The 12,227-nt window shown below is 41.3% G+C and overlaps 1 protein-coding gene across 1 annotated transcript in view; it reads left to right on the forward strand.

The window, feature by feature from the left end:
- LOC139734241 (phenolphthiocerol/phthiocerol polyketide synthase subunit C-like) overlaps nt 1-11,284 on the forward strand; it is a 13,910-nt gene extending 2,626 nt beyond the window's left edge. The window contains exons 2-4 of the mRNA XM_071645038.1: nt 1-1,436; nt 1,598-1,691; nt 5,664-11,284. The exon at nt 1-1,436 is cut by the window's left edge and continues 24 nt beyond it. Coding sequence (XP_071501139.1) covers nt 1-1,436; nt 1,598-1,691; nt 5,664-11,284 — 7,151 coding nt within the window. The remainder of the gene's footprint in view (nt 1,437-1,597; nt 1,692-5,663) is intronic.
- Nucleotides 11,285-12,227: the final 943 nt, after the last annotated feature.

Below are 12,227 nucleotides of genomic sequence, written 5' to 3' on the forward strand. Positions count from 1 at the left end.
AGATCAGGCTTCTGCTTGAGGTAGTCTGGGAGACCTTGCAAGATGCAGGAATCCCCGCCCAGTCTGTGCGCGGATCAAACACAGGTGTGTACATGGGTGTGACTGCGACTGAGTATGCCATCCTCGTATCACTTCCAAGTGACAACATTAACTCTTATACAAATACGGGCACAAATTCATGTATGATATCCAACCGGATTTCATACGAGTATGACTTTCATGGGCCTAGCCTGTCGGTAAATACCGCTTGCTCCTCATCCATGTACTCTATTCTTCTTGCGTGTGACGGGTTACGAAAGGGTCAATGTGACATGGCCGTTGCTGGTGGCGTGAACCTCAGTCTAGGCCCAATGACAAGTGTTGGCTTTTGTCAAGGTGACGTAGTTTCACATGACGGCAAGAGCAAGACCTTCGACAAGTCAGCTGATGGATTCTCTCGGGGGGAAGGTGTGGGCGCCATTGTTCTCAAGCCTCTACAGCGTGCCATCGAGGATGAAGACAGGATCTATGCGGTCATTCGTGGGGGCGCATTGAGCAACGATGGTCGCACATCGGGCATTGCACGTCCAAACTACGATGCGCAGGTTAAGCTTCTTGAAAAGGCATATGATGACGCTAGAGTCCATCCAGCTGACGTGACTCTTCTTGAAGCACATGGCACAGGCACTAGGGTTGGAGACACGATCGAAGCTAATGCGATAGGCGAAGTTATGGGGTTGAAGCGGTCGCCTGACCAGTATCCTCTGTACGTTAGTTCTGTAAAGACAAATTATGGGCACACAGAGGCCGCAGCAGGAATCGCTGGTGTCATCAAGCTCGCTCTGTGCTTGCAACACGAACAGATTCCCAAACAGGTTCACTTCGTATCCTGGAACGACAACGTCGACTACGTTAATCTCAACATTCGTGTGCCGACGGAACTGACAGCATGGCCAGAAGGAGCTAAACGTTTGGTCGGCTGCAGCTCGTTTGGCTTCGGAGGTGCTAACGCCCATGTTGTCATGGAAGGTTACGAGAAACGTCAATACTCCTACAGAGGCCGAGTGACAGAAACCCCAGCGATCTTGTTCCTTTCAGCAGCCACCAAGGATGCACTCAGGAGTTATCTCCGGGACTGGGAGAACTTCTTGACTGAAGTTGTAGGAGACGATGAGGTGCTCTACAAAAACGCCTTGTACACTGCGGGTGTGCGCTCTACACATCTTGAGCACCGTATGTGCATCATCGCAACTTCACCAAGAGATGCCAAAAAGCAGATTCAGCTAAAGCTCAGTCAAGATGCTGATGCCACCACTGCTATCACTGAAGGACGTGCGAGAGATGGACATCTTTCCGTTCAGCGGCTGGTTTTTGTCTACTCAGGCATGGGATCTCAGTGGTGGGGCATGGCTCGACGTCTGATGACAGATGACTCGGGGTTCAGCGACGTCATCAAGGTATTTGTGAATTCATTTTTACTTATCCATGATTCACGGTATTACCAATAGCATAATGTAGAAAAATTGTTTTGCTTAAAAAATCTTGTCAACAGATTCGAATTGTTGCACGGTTCAACAGTTTGTTTAACCTACCTGTATTCATATTTTTCTGACAACAGAACATCGACAAAATTCTGACTAAATGTGGAGCAAAGTGGTCACTGGTGCACATGCTGACCCTTGAAGACGACCAGAAGAAAATGGAGGAAACTGGTAAGATCAACCAGATCAGATTTTGTAGATAAAGAAATAAATGGAAAGGAAGCGTTGAAATTCAACTGAAGACACAATTGATCAAAATTGGATTTGTTTTCTTCAACCCACAAAATATCACAAGAACCTGTATAATTGCAACATTATTTTAGAAAAAGACTCTTTATTATCTATCTGTTAAATACACCGCGGTATATCTCTGATATTAAAAAGAACTGTGTTGAAACATGTGTAAAAGAATTAATTTCCCTAATTCATTAATTTCATTAATCACATAAACATACTTTTAATATTTTTGGGTATATTCTTCAACAGCATTCTATTCATGGAAAGGTGGGAAAATTTAAAAAAATTCTGAAATTCATTTTTTTTAAATTTTAACATTCACCATTTCACATGCCTCAGTTCGTTAAAAGGAGAACATCAGCTCATGACAAAAGAAATGAATCTAGAGATCATGTTGCTTGTGCCAATATCGATGCTCCATAATGTCGCATTAAAAAAGAGGATGGGAAATGTGTCGACGAAAAATGTAAAAGTTTCCTGTTTTTTATTATTATTTCGTTTTGTTGTTGTTGTTGTTGTTGTTGTTGTTTTTTTTGGGGGGGGGTTGGGTTGAACGGAGTGCGTATATATATATATATATATATATATGTGTATATATATACGGGTGCTGTTCGTTATTTCGAAGGTTCGTTTTTCCGAAGGTTTGTTAATCCGAAACACACAAATTCCCTATTCCTAGAGGTTCGTTAATCCGAAAGTAAAAAAGGGTTCGTTAATCCGAAAATGAAATAGGTTTGCTATTCCGAAAGCTCGTTTATCTGAAAATGAAATAGGATTCGTTATTCCGAAGGTCGATAATCCGATAATTCAATTCAATTCCATTTTATTTCCATTTCCATTGAATAAACAGGGAAAATTATATACGATACATTTACAGAATATATTTGTAACAATTTCAAAGAAAACGTACAAGTGGTCACTGGTAATAACAGGTTTCTAAGGTATATACATATACATAATACAAGACTAGAATGGAAATGGAGGGTCCCACTAAAAAGCAATAATGAAATAGGATGCGTAACGAACCTTCGCAATAACGAACTTTGTTTTACTTCGGATTAACGAGCCTTCGGAATAACAAACCTTATTTCATTTCCGGATTAATGAACCTTCGGAATAAGAAAACCTTATTTCATTTTCGGATTAACGAACCTTTGGAATAACGAATCTTCGGAATAACGAACCTTCGGAATGACGAATCTTCGGACTAAAAGAACCTTCGGAATTACAGAACCTTCGAAATAACGAACTGTAACCATAGCACAAAACCACCAAAAAGGCGTCATGCATGTTGTTCAGCATTCTTTATTATATCAATAAAACATGAAAGGCCTAGGTTGTCTCCTGGATTAAACAGGAGGCACAAGGCAAAGACAAAGGACAATACAGAAAAACATGTAAATACATCATACATTGTAAAAAAAAAACAACACACACACTCAGTTACAGTTGCGTACTCACAAACAAATTGACCAAAGATACATTTATATACAAACGAATTAAAATATGCAATACATGTATTTCATTTCAAAACATACCTTATTATCCAAATAATAAAACTTCATCTCATTCTATTATTTTCATTTCTTTACGTTTTACATATTATTTTAAATATTATTATTCCAGTTAAGGGCAGATTCTAAAAGAGCAGACTCTAACCTTTAAAGGACAAGTTCACCTTCATGTACATGTAGATTGAGTGAATGCAACAATATTAGTAGAACACATCAGTGAAATTTTGAGGAAAATCCGACAATCCGTTCAAAAGTTACGAATTTTTAAAGTATCTGCGCAATTACACAAATTTCACAAAATTTTACTTTTTGAATACAGTGCACATTTCTTGGACTTGTTACTGATGTATGTTAAGGATAATATTATTCCCCTTGCCTTCTGAAAGAGAGAAGTCGAGTGTTCGTTTGTTATGCGAGAAAAGTGAAAATAAGGTGAATTTTCTTTATACTTTCTTTATACCGTTGTACTCATGTGACATCACAGCTATAGTAATCTTCTCATCCAGACATAACTGAGCAGAAACTTTAAAAATTCATAACTTTTGAACGGATTGTTGGATTTTCCTCAAACTTTCCCTGATGTGTTCTACTAATATTGCTGCATTCAGTCAACCCAAATGTCAACGAAGGTGAACTTGTCCTTTAAGGTAGTGTATAACTCAATTCGAATGAATTTTCCTAACCTATCTGAATATAAGAAAAAAGCACATACTCTGTATAAAGGTGTTTAATGAGAGAAGAGGCTTTGAAGTATACGGTATATTTGAGTGCTTAATCTTACCTAGCCGTGACTATGTGCAATGGATGAGACCAAAAAAGAGATGTAAAGCTTCATTGTAACAGCAATAAATGGATTATCAGAGTAAGGTAAAATTAAGCATGCTCTGTTATTTCAAACACATCTATCCGTGACTAATTCTAACTTTCATGCGAGTTGTATCATTTTAAAAATTATCAGACGTGAATTGGAGAGTGTGAAAAGGGCTTTCGCCCTTGGTATATGCATCAACAAATTTTTGGTTTCTCTCTCTCTCTCTCTCTTCCTCTTTTCCCTGTTTGTTGTTTTTTTTTCTCTATTCCCCGCTTCCCCAGTTTCCCGCACTCTTGTAGTTGTAAGTTTTCACCCCATTTTCCCCCTTGCCCTCAGAGGTATCCACATGTTACAAGCTTAGTCTTTTGAGTGGGTACCTTCCACTTTTTTTCTCCTCAGTGTGTATATAGAGTGTATGTATCTTTATTTTTACTGATCATGTAGACAAGAATATGTTGTTAATCCTGTCTGGTTATATATATTTACAACGAGTCGCATGTCAAGTTCATGATGTTGTTTCTTATACATTCTGTTGAAGAAAGAAAGTGAAAATAAAGTTTGAATTTGAATTTGAATTTGAATTCCTAAGATATAAAAGGGGTCTATAAGACATATTTGATTACACCGTTCTACAAAAATATCTTTCAAAAGACTGCTTAAAGTAAAATTCTCAAACTCTCAAATCTCAAACATTAGAATAGTATAAGGGGAGATTTGCTCTTTCTAAAAATATGAAAAACTCAATATTGACTGGTTTGACCCATTTCACCTTCTTTTTTAAAGTCCTCGTGTAAAATAAGGGTTTATGACGTTTTGTTAGTTTTGAGATGCATGGTCATATCAAGATCAATGCAATGTATATATATATATATATATATATATATATATATATATATATTATGCTGTATTGATTTTCTAGGTTCCTGCAATATCATGGCACATGACCTTATACATATTCACAATATCAGTTAGACACTCTGCAATATAAACTTTACAAAGTAATTTTGTCTCTATGGCATTAACAGTGTGGTAAAAAAAAAATATATACGCGAAACAATGAATAATACAGAAGTTTCTATAGAGTTTAGTTTTGGAGCCCATATACTAATGCATATAACGAAAAAAAGAAGAAGAAGTGAAGAGTGACCTGCATAGAGAAATGGTAATAGAAAATGGGAGGAGGAAAGGACAGGTTTGACTGCTTTTATCAAACATTTGCTCGTTTGTTTTACAAACATTCATTACTATTCGGCAAAGCATGACATGTTTTCTCATTTCAGACGCAGATGGGTAGTTTTGTATGTCAAGTTATTGACGTTAATGTGGTTATGTACAATAGATTGACAGCGGCAATATTCACAAGAACGAAGATGTGACAAAAAAGAAACAACAAAAAGAATTGCAAAGTTGTTCCCCATCATGCATTGCTTGCCGCTTTTTAAGGTAGTGATTGGATGCCTCAGTTGTTGTTTTTTTTTGTCACCAGCTATTAGAGTTATCTTACTAATTCTACTCCCATTTGAAGGTACAACACGTGTTTTGTAATGGTAAAAATGCAATTGTTTTACATTATATCTACAGACATTGCACAACCCTGTCTGTGTGCTGTTCAAATTGGTCTTACCGAGTTCTTCCGTTCCCGAGGAATTACTCCAGACGCAATCGTGGGTCACAGCGTCGGTGAGGTGGCCGCAGCCCATGCCGCTGGCCACTTGACTCTTGAAGAAGCAGTCCGTCTTATCTACGCCAGAGGTTGTCAGCTGAAGAAAACGAGCGGAAAAGGGACCATGGTGGCCATCTTGCATGACGTTACTGAAATTGAAGAACGCCTAAAAAACAGTAGATGCGGAAATGAAATCGATGTAGCAGCGATTAACGGTCCGAGGCAGATAGTCTTGTCAGGAAACACAACGGCTCTTGATGGGTTTACGGAAGATCTTTGTGAAGAAGGAATACGGTGCATAAAGCTAAAAGTAAACAACGCATTTCACAGCTACCAGCAAGAAGAGATACACAAGCCTTTCCTAGCAAAAGTGAAGTATCTCAACTCCTCTTCGGGGAGGCATAATCTCATGAATGCACCGAATGTTCCCTTTTTGTCCACTGTCACAACCAAGTACTTGGATCAGAACGATGTCAGCAGTGGGTCATATTGGTGGAAAAATATCAGGTCACCTGTGAGATTTAAGGCTGCCATTGAGAAGCTTCTGCTTGATGGTTATAACTGCTTCCTAGAGATCGGCCCCCATCCAGTCTTATCTTCCTCCATTAAGGACACAGTCAGATCATCTGCCAGCAACAGTAACGTGGTAGTTTCGGGAACCCTACAAAGACCTGCCGATACCAACACACATGCGAATGATATGCTCAATCTTTTGCGTTCGATCTCGAGACTACATGTTGAAGGCTACCCGATTGAACACATTCATCTCTTTCAAGATCCGCCCTACGAGGTGGTATCACTTCCAACATATCCATGGCAGCATGTGTTGTGTTCAGGTATAACACAGAAAGCGGAGAAGACTTTTCTGTTTCCTGTTAAACATCACCCTCTGCTTGGAAAGCGTCTGCTTGTATCACACTTCAGCAATGAAACGTCCCCGAACGTCTGGCGTTCAAAGTATTCTCAAGAGTCACAGCCGTGGCTCCGTGATCACAAGCTCCAAGGAGCTGTCATTGTTCCAGCAGCAGCTTACGTAGAAACTATGCTGGCGGCCACTAAAGAGATCTATCCTGACATTGATCTAATCACATTTAAGCATGTGAAATTTGAGAAATTCATCTTCGCTCCAGACCAACAGCCAATAGAAATCAGTCTGGAAACGGGAATGAAAAAAGCATTCTTCACATTGCGAAGCTTCAATCATACTGCAAATGCGTGGAATTTGAACAGCTTGGCAGAAGTAGACCTTTCAAGTGGTGCCTGCAATTCCATCCAACCTTTGCAAGAAGTCTCTAAGTTTGTGCGGCTGTCACCTGACACCATCAAGAGAAAGTACCCTCACAAGGTTGATCACGCTGAATTCTACGACAAGCTCTGGGAACATGGTTTTCAGCTAGGCGAGGCTTTCAGAGGCATTGACAATATCTCCTTTAATCAAGACTACATGGAAGCTGTCGCCCACATTTCTGTGCCAAAAGCCATCTTGCTGGACTGTAAACACTTCAGTTTCCATCCTGCTCTCTTCGACTGCATCTTCCAAGCATTTGGAGGTTCTGAAATATTCCGCCAGAAAGAAAAGGCGCGGAGAGTCCATTTTCAGGTTCCGCATGGAGTAAAAAAGATGCATGTCATGGGCAGTGCTCCAACCAGAATGATAATGCACATCAGTATGTTTGATGTAGATGGCGTCATATACGGGGATGCTGTTTTAGCTGACGCAGCTACCAAGCAAGTGTTTACCCGTGTTCATAACATGTCGTTTGAAACGGTGAACAATGAGCAAGTGGAAAAGGTCCAGCTCTGGAGTAGGGAGTGGTTGCCAATTCTTGGTTCTTCCGCGGAGGAGAGTACCGAATCAACAACTCAACCTTCAGCAAAAGAAGCCAAGACTGGTGTCTCTGGGTCAGTTCTTATTGTGAAAGACACGTTAGATCTGCACTCCGAGCTAATCAAATGTTTGGGGGCTGATACGATAACAGTCTTTGATCCATGGAATTCAGATGACCTGGAGCGAGGTTTTGGAGATGTGTTGCAAACACTGGAAGAACTTAACCATGTTATCATACTTGCAGCTCTCGATGTCCAGCAGTATGACAACATCGATTTCATCGGGAAAGACCAATTCTCAGATGCACAACAAGTTTCAGCACTAGGACCTATTAGTCTATATCGTCTTATAGCATCACAATTTACGGGAAGAAAACCTCGATGTTGGATTGTCACCCGTGGTGCCAATTTCGTGATTGAGGGTGATCAAATTCAACCTCTGATGGCCCCTACTTCGTCTCTGGTCCTGACGATAATGCATGAAGATCCAGAATTCAACGTCATAACTGTAGATCTACCTTCTTCACAAGACTATACAGAAGCTGGTCTGTGGCTTTCTCAATTCATGAAAACACCGACATTTGCGGAAAACAATGTAGCATTACGACGAAAACAAGAGGATCATGATCACACCACCGGCACAGGGTTTGCATTCGACGTGTACGCACAACGAGTGGAAGTTAGGTCCATGTCTAGCTTCACATCTCCTGTAAAACCAAATAGATGCCGCATCAACTTGAACAAAACGATGAGTAAGAAGCGCTTGATTGTTGAACAAATAGAAGTACATCACGACGATGCGCATGACAGCGATATCCTTGTTAATGTCTTGGCATTTTGTGTCCAACAGCTTGAGCAGGATCCAATCAAATGCGGGTACCTATTCGCAGGAGAAACAACAAGAAGCAACGAAAGCAATGGATATGGACAAAGTCGAACCGTGATCGGATTTCGCACAGGGGAGTACCTGCCATTCACCATAAGTGCAAGAGCATCAGAAATGATTCCCGTACCTGCCAATATCACCCCTGTCAGAGCTGTCAACATTGTCAAGGAATACTTCGCTTGTTTTCTTGCTCTTCAAAATGCTCTGAAGTCGATAGCAAAGAGCACGGCTATTGTGTGCATTGGGTCTGAACATGATCATGTTGGCCTTGCGGCAATAAAAATGGCTCTAGAGAATGGGGCTAAGGTGTACGTATACTCAAGCTCGGATCGGGTAACTTCAGAACAGTCAAGGTTCCTGGCGGATGAAAATATCATGCAAGTGTCCGATGATAATCTTGATGTTCATATCAGTAGTCTGTCAGCTGACGTACTCGTACTCTCTGGTGAAAGTCCCGTGGATAGGAGAACCCTTACCACACTTGCAGTTAAGCTCCGTCGATTTGGAACGATTATTCAGATAGGGGAACATACTTCAAGCGTGGTAAAGACAACTCTCGTTCCTTCCAACTCTTATTTTGTTGTTTGTGACAATCACCTTGGGCAGCTGGATGGATTTGAGGATGCAATTTGTACTCTTCTCCGCCTGTTCGACACTCCGGAAAGCTGTAACCCACATATGCACTCGACATGCATGTCCTCTCCTATTTCCGCATTGTCTCAGGTGCCTGCTTCAATAGAGAATGTCACCGTCCATATGGACAAAAGCACGATTCCGGCTTCTCTAGAAATCGAATCCACCCCATTCACTGCCAATTCAGAAGCATCTTACCTCGTGACAGGTGCGTCAAAAGGATTTGGTCTCTCGATAGTTGAGTGGCTTGCTCGCTGCGGGGCGCGTCACATCTACGTTATGTCCCGTAATAATCCGCCTGAAGAAACGTGTAGACGATTCGAAGTACTTCGGGGCATTGGGGTCGAAATCACACACATGACAGTTGACATTGGCTCGCCTCATAACGTTGAAACGGCGCTACTAGCTATCAAAGATGACAGAGACCACCAACTCGAGGGAATCTTTCATTCAGCAACAGTATACAGAGACGCCTATCTGCATAATCTGACTAGGGAAACCTGGGATATTGTCATGATGTCCAAAGGGTATGGTGCGTTGCTCCTTCATCAGCTGACCACAAAGCTCAACTTTCCACTAAAGTACTTTGTAATGGTGTCTTCAGTGGCAGAGATGATCGGCAACAGAGGGCAAGGGAACTACAGTGCTGCTAACAGGTTTCTTTCGTCGCTCTGCACGATGAGACGAAACCTAGGGCTGCCCGCAACAGCACTGCTACCTGGTGTGATCGGTTCCGAGGGATTCGCAGCGAGGGAAGGTCTAATAGAGGAGTGGGAGAATTTGGGTCTTGCCAGTATATCCCCTTCAGAAATCTTCAACGTTTTGGAAGGCATCCTCTCCTCTGATCACACTGTCGTTGGAGTAGCAGGTTTCTTTGACAGGTTACAATATGCAAAAGCATTGCATGTATTGACCTCATGTCACTTTTCCGACCCCGGAGGTTCATTCTCCATCATGAAGTCAGTGTTACCACCTGAGGCGAACACTCAATACATGGAAAGTGACAGCCATAGGCAAATCAGGCAGAAAAATCCGGACGAATCCAAGTCCCTGATCATGACTTCTCTGGCTGCAAGTTTGTCCAATACGCTTGGTTACAGCGGGGAAATTTCTCCAGAAACGACACTCATGTCTCTCGGACTCGACTCTCACCTGTCTTCAGACTTGAGCAATTTCATCCATGACCAATTCGGCGTCACCCTGAGTGCAATAACGTTTCTGAATGAAACGCTGACTTTCAAACGTCTGGCAGCGATCATCTACGCACGCATCATGTCTGATGAGATGAGTGGGGAGGAAGATACAACAATTAGTCCGACTCGTGGTCCACGGGATGGTTTTTGGATTGATATAGATGAGAACTTGGATAAACCATCAGCACAACTGATATGCTTCCCCTCTGTTGGTGAAGGTCCGACTATGTTCTCCACATGGAGGTATCACCTAGCTGACCGAAACATCCAGATGATCACAGTTCAAATGCCTGGATGGGAACGTAGAGAACAAGAGAAGCCACTTCAGAATCTTGAAGAAATCGTCACGAAGCTTGCAGAAGAGATTTTGCCGACCCTCATTCGAGGTCGCTTTGTATTCTTTGGACATAGTATCGGTGGACTCATTGCTTTTGAAATGGCGCATTACCTCAGAGATAACTACAACCTCCCTCCCACCCACCTCTTCATCAGTTCGTGGTTCTCACCAACTCTGGAATATCCCCGTCCGGAGGATCTGAAGCAAAATGGTCACACCTATCGCAAGATGCAGCGCATCGTCAACAGCCATATGGATTCATCGAGACCTCAGGCGGCAAACGGCTCCAACTTCAAGTTCAGTTTCTTCGAGCCTTCCACACTGAGTAATGTTCGTCGGAGAAATGCACTTATTCCAAGCATTGAAGCTGCCATTCTCATGTGTAAGAAGTATCGCCATGTCCACAAGGATAAGCTCCATGGCAGCCTAACCGTGTTAGGAGGCAAGGATGATGACTTCATTCCCCCAAACCTCCTAGATGACTGGAAGAAGGAGATAATTCCAAGCGCACGATTCCAGAAGATCCTACTCCCTGGCAAGCACATGTACATTCGCTCTGCCTCAAAGTCAGTTCTGAAAGAGATTATGGTAGTCATGAAGAAGTCAGACAATGGATCTCAGAGCAGACAAAAGCGGCCTCTATCTCGCTTCTGGCAGAAGTAATTACACATATTCACAACAGATTTTCTGTCTTTCCATCGTATTTTTCTATGTCTTAATGTTTAGTTATTTTTCTAACGTGTTATACATAGTGCCTTACAACTTTAATTTCTCTATAGCTGTGTCTGTGGAAGCAAGCGTTTTTATCCATGTATCTGTGTAACGTTTTCATTGGACATTATCAATCTATTTCTAATATCACACTTCAGCAGCCAAAGATTCGTGAGTCCGTTTACATTTCTGCGGTGCCATGTGTCAGTTGTAATTACTTTACACGTTTCTCAGCTTTACCCCTATTCTTCTATGTTTTCTTGTCGGCTTACCTGTCATAACATCTCACAGTGTGCGAACCGTTCTTTGTAAGAGTGGTAAAGTGATTGTGTAAGTACACTTTCATGAAAGAAACTGATATTCTTTGTCCATATTATAAGATTTGTATTGACAGATTATTATATTTACATGTCATCCTATGTTTCTTATTTTTCTTTCATGGAACATGTGTACACATTTTCATAGTATGAGTTTCCTTTGAAACACATTCACAAAAGTTATGTGCTTGCTGGAGTATGTACTCCTCATATTTTTTTGTCAACTGAGGCAAGATTATCTTTGTACAAACCTGGCTTGATATCCGATATAACCTACTACACACTGACAGCGTAATTCATGTCAAATGACACAGAGCAGCCCCACACAGTAATAGTGAAATTGCGTCTGTATTTCACCGGAATATATAAATAAGTTTGGTTGAATGTGAACGTTTATCTCCGTCTAGGTTCACTTTATGTTAGAGATCTACTTCTGTATACGATGATATATATATATATATATATATATATATATATTTACTTCCATAATCATAGAGCAGGGGGAACACGTGGTATCAATGAGGAATGGCACAGATCATGTCCATGCCTGTTGTGGTCTAAACAAATGTATAACTTTA

The sequence above is a fragment of the Diadema antillarum genome, unplaced genomic scaffold (assembly GCF_040938485.1).
Source record: "Diadema antillarum isolate AM-2024a unplaced genomic scaffold, OU_Dant_1.0 seq00000515_RagTag, whole genome shotgun sequence".
NCBI lineage: Eukaryota > Metazoa > Echinodermata > Echinoidea > Diadematoida > Diadematidae > Diadema > Diadema antillarum.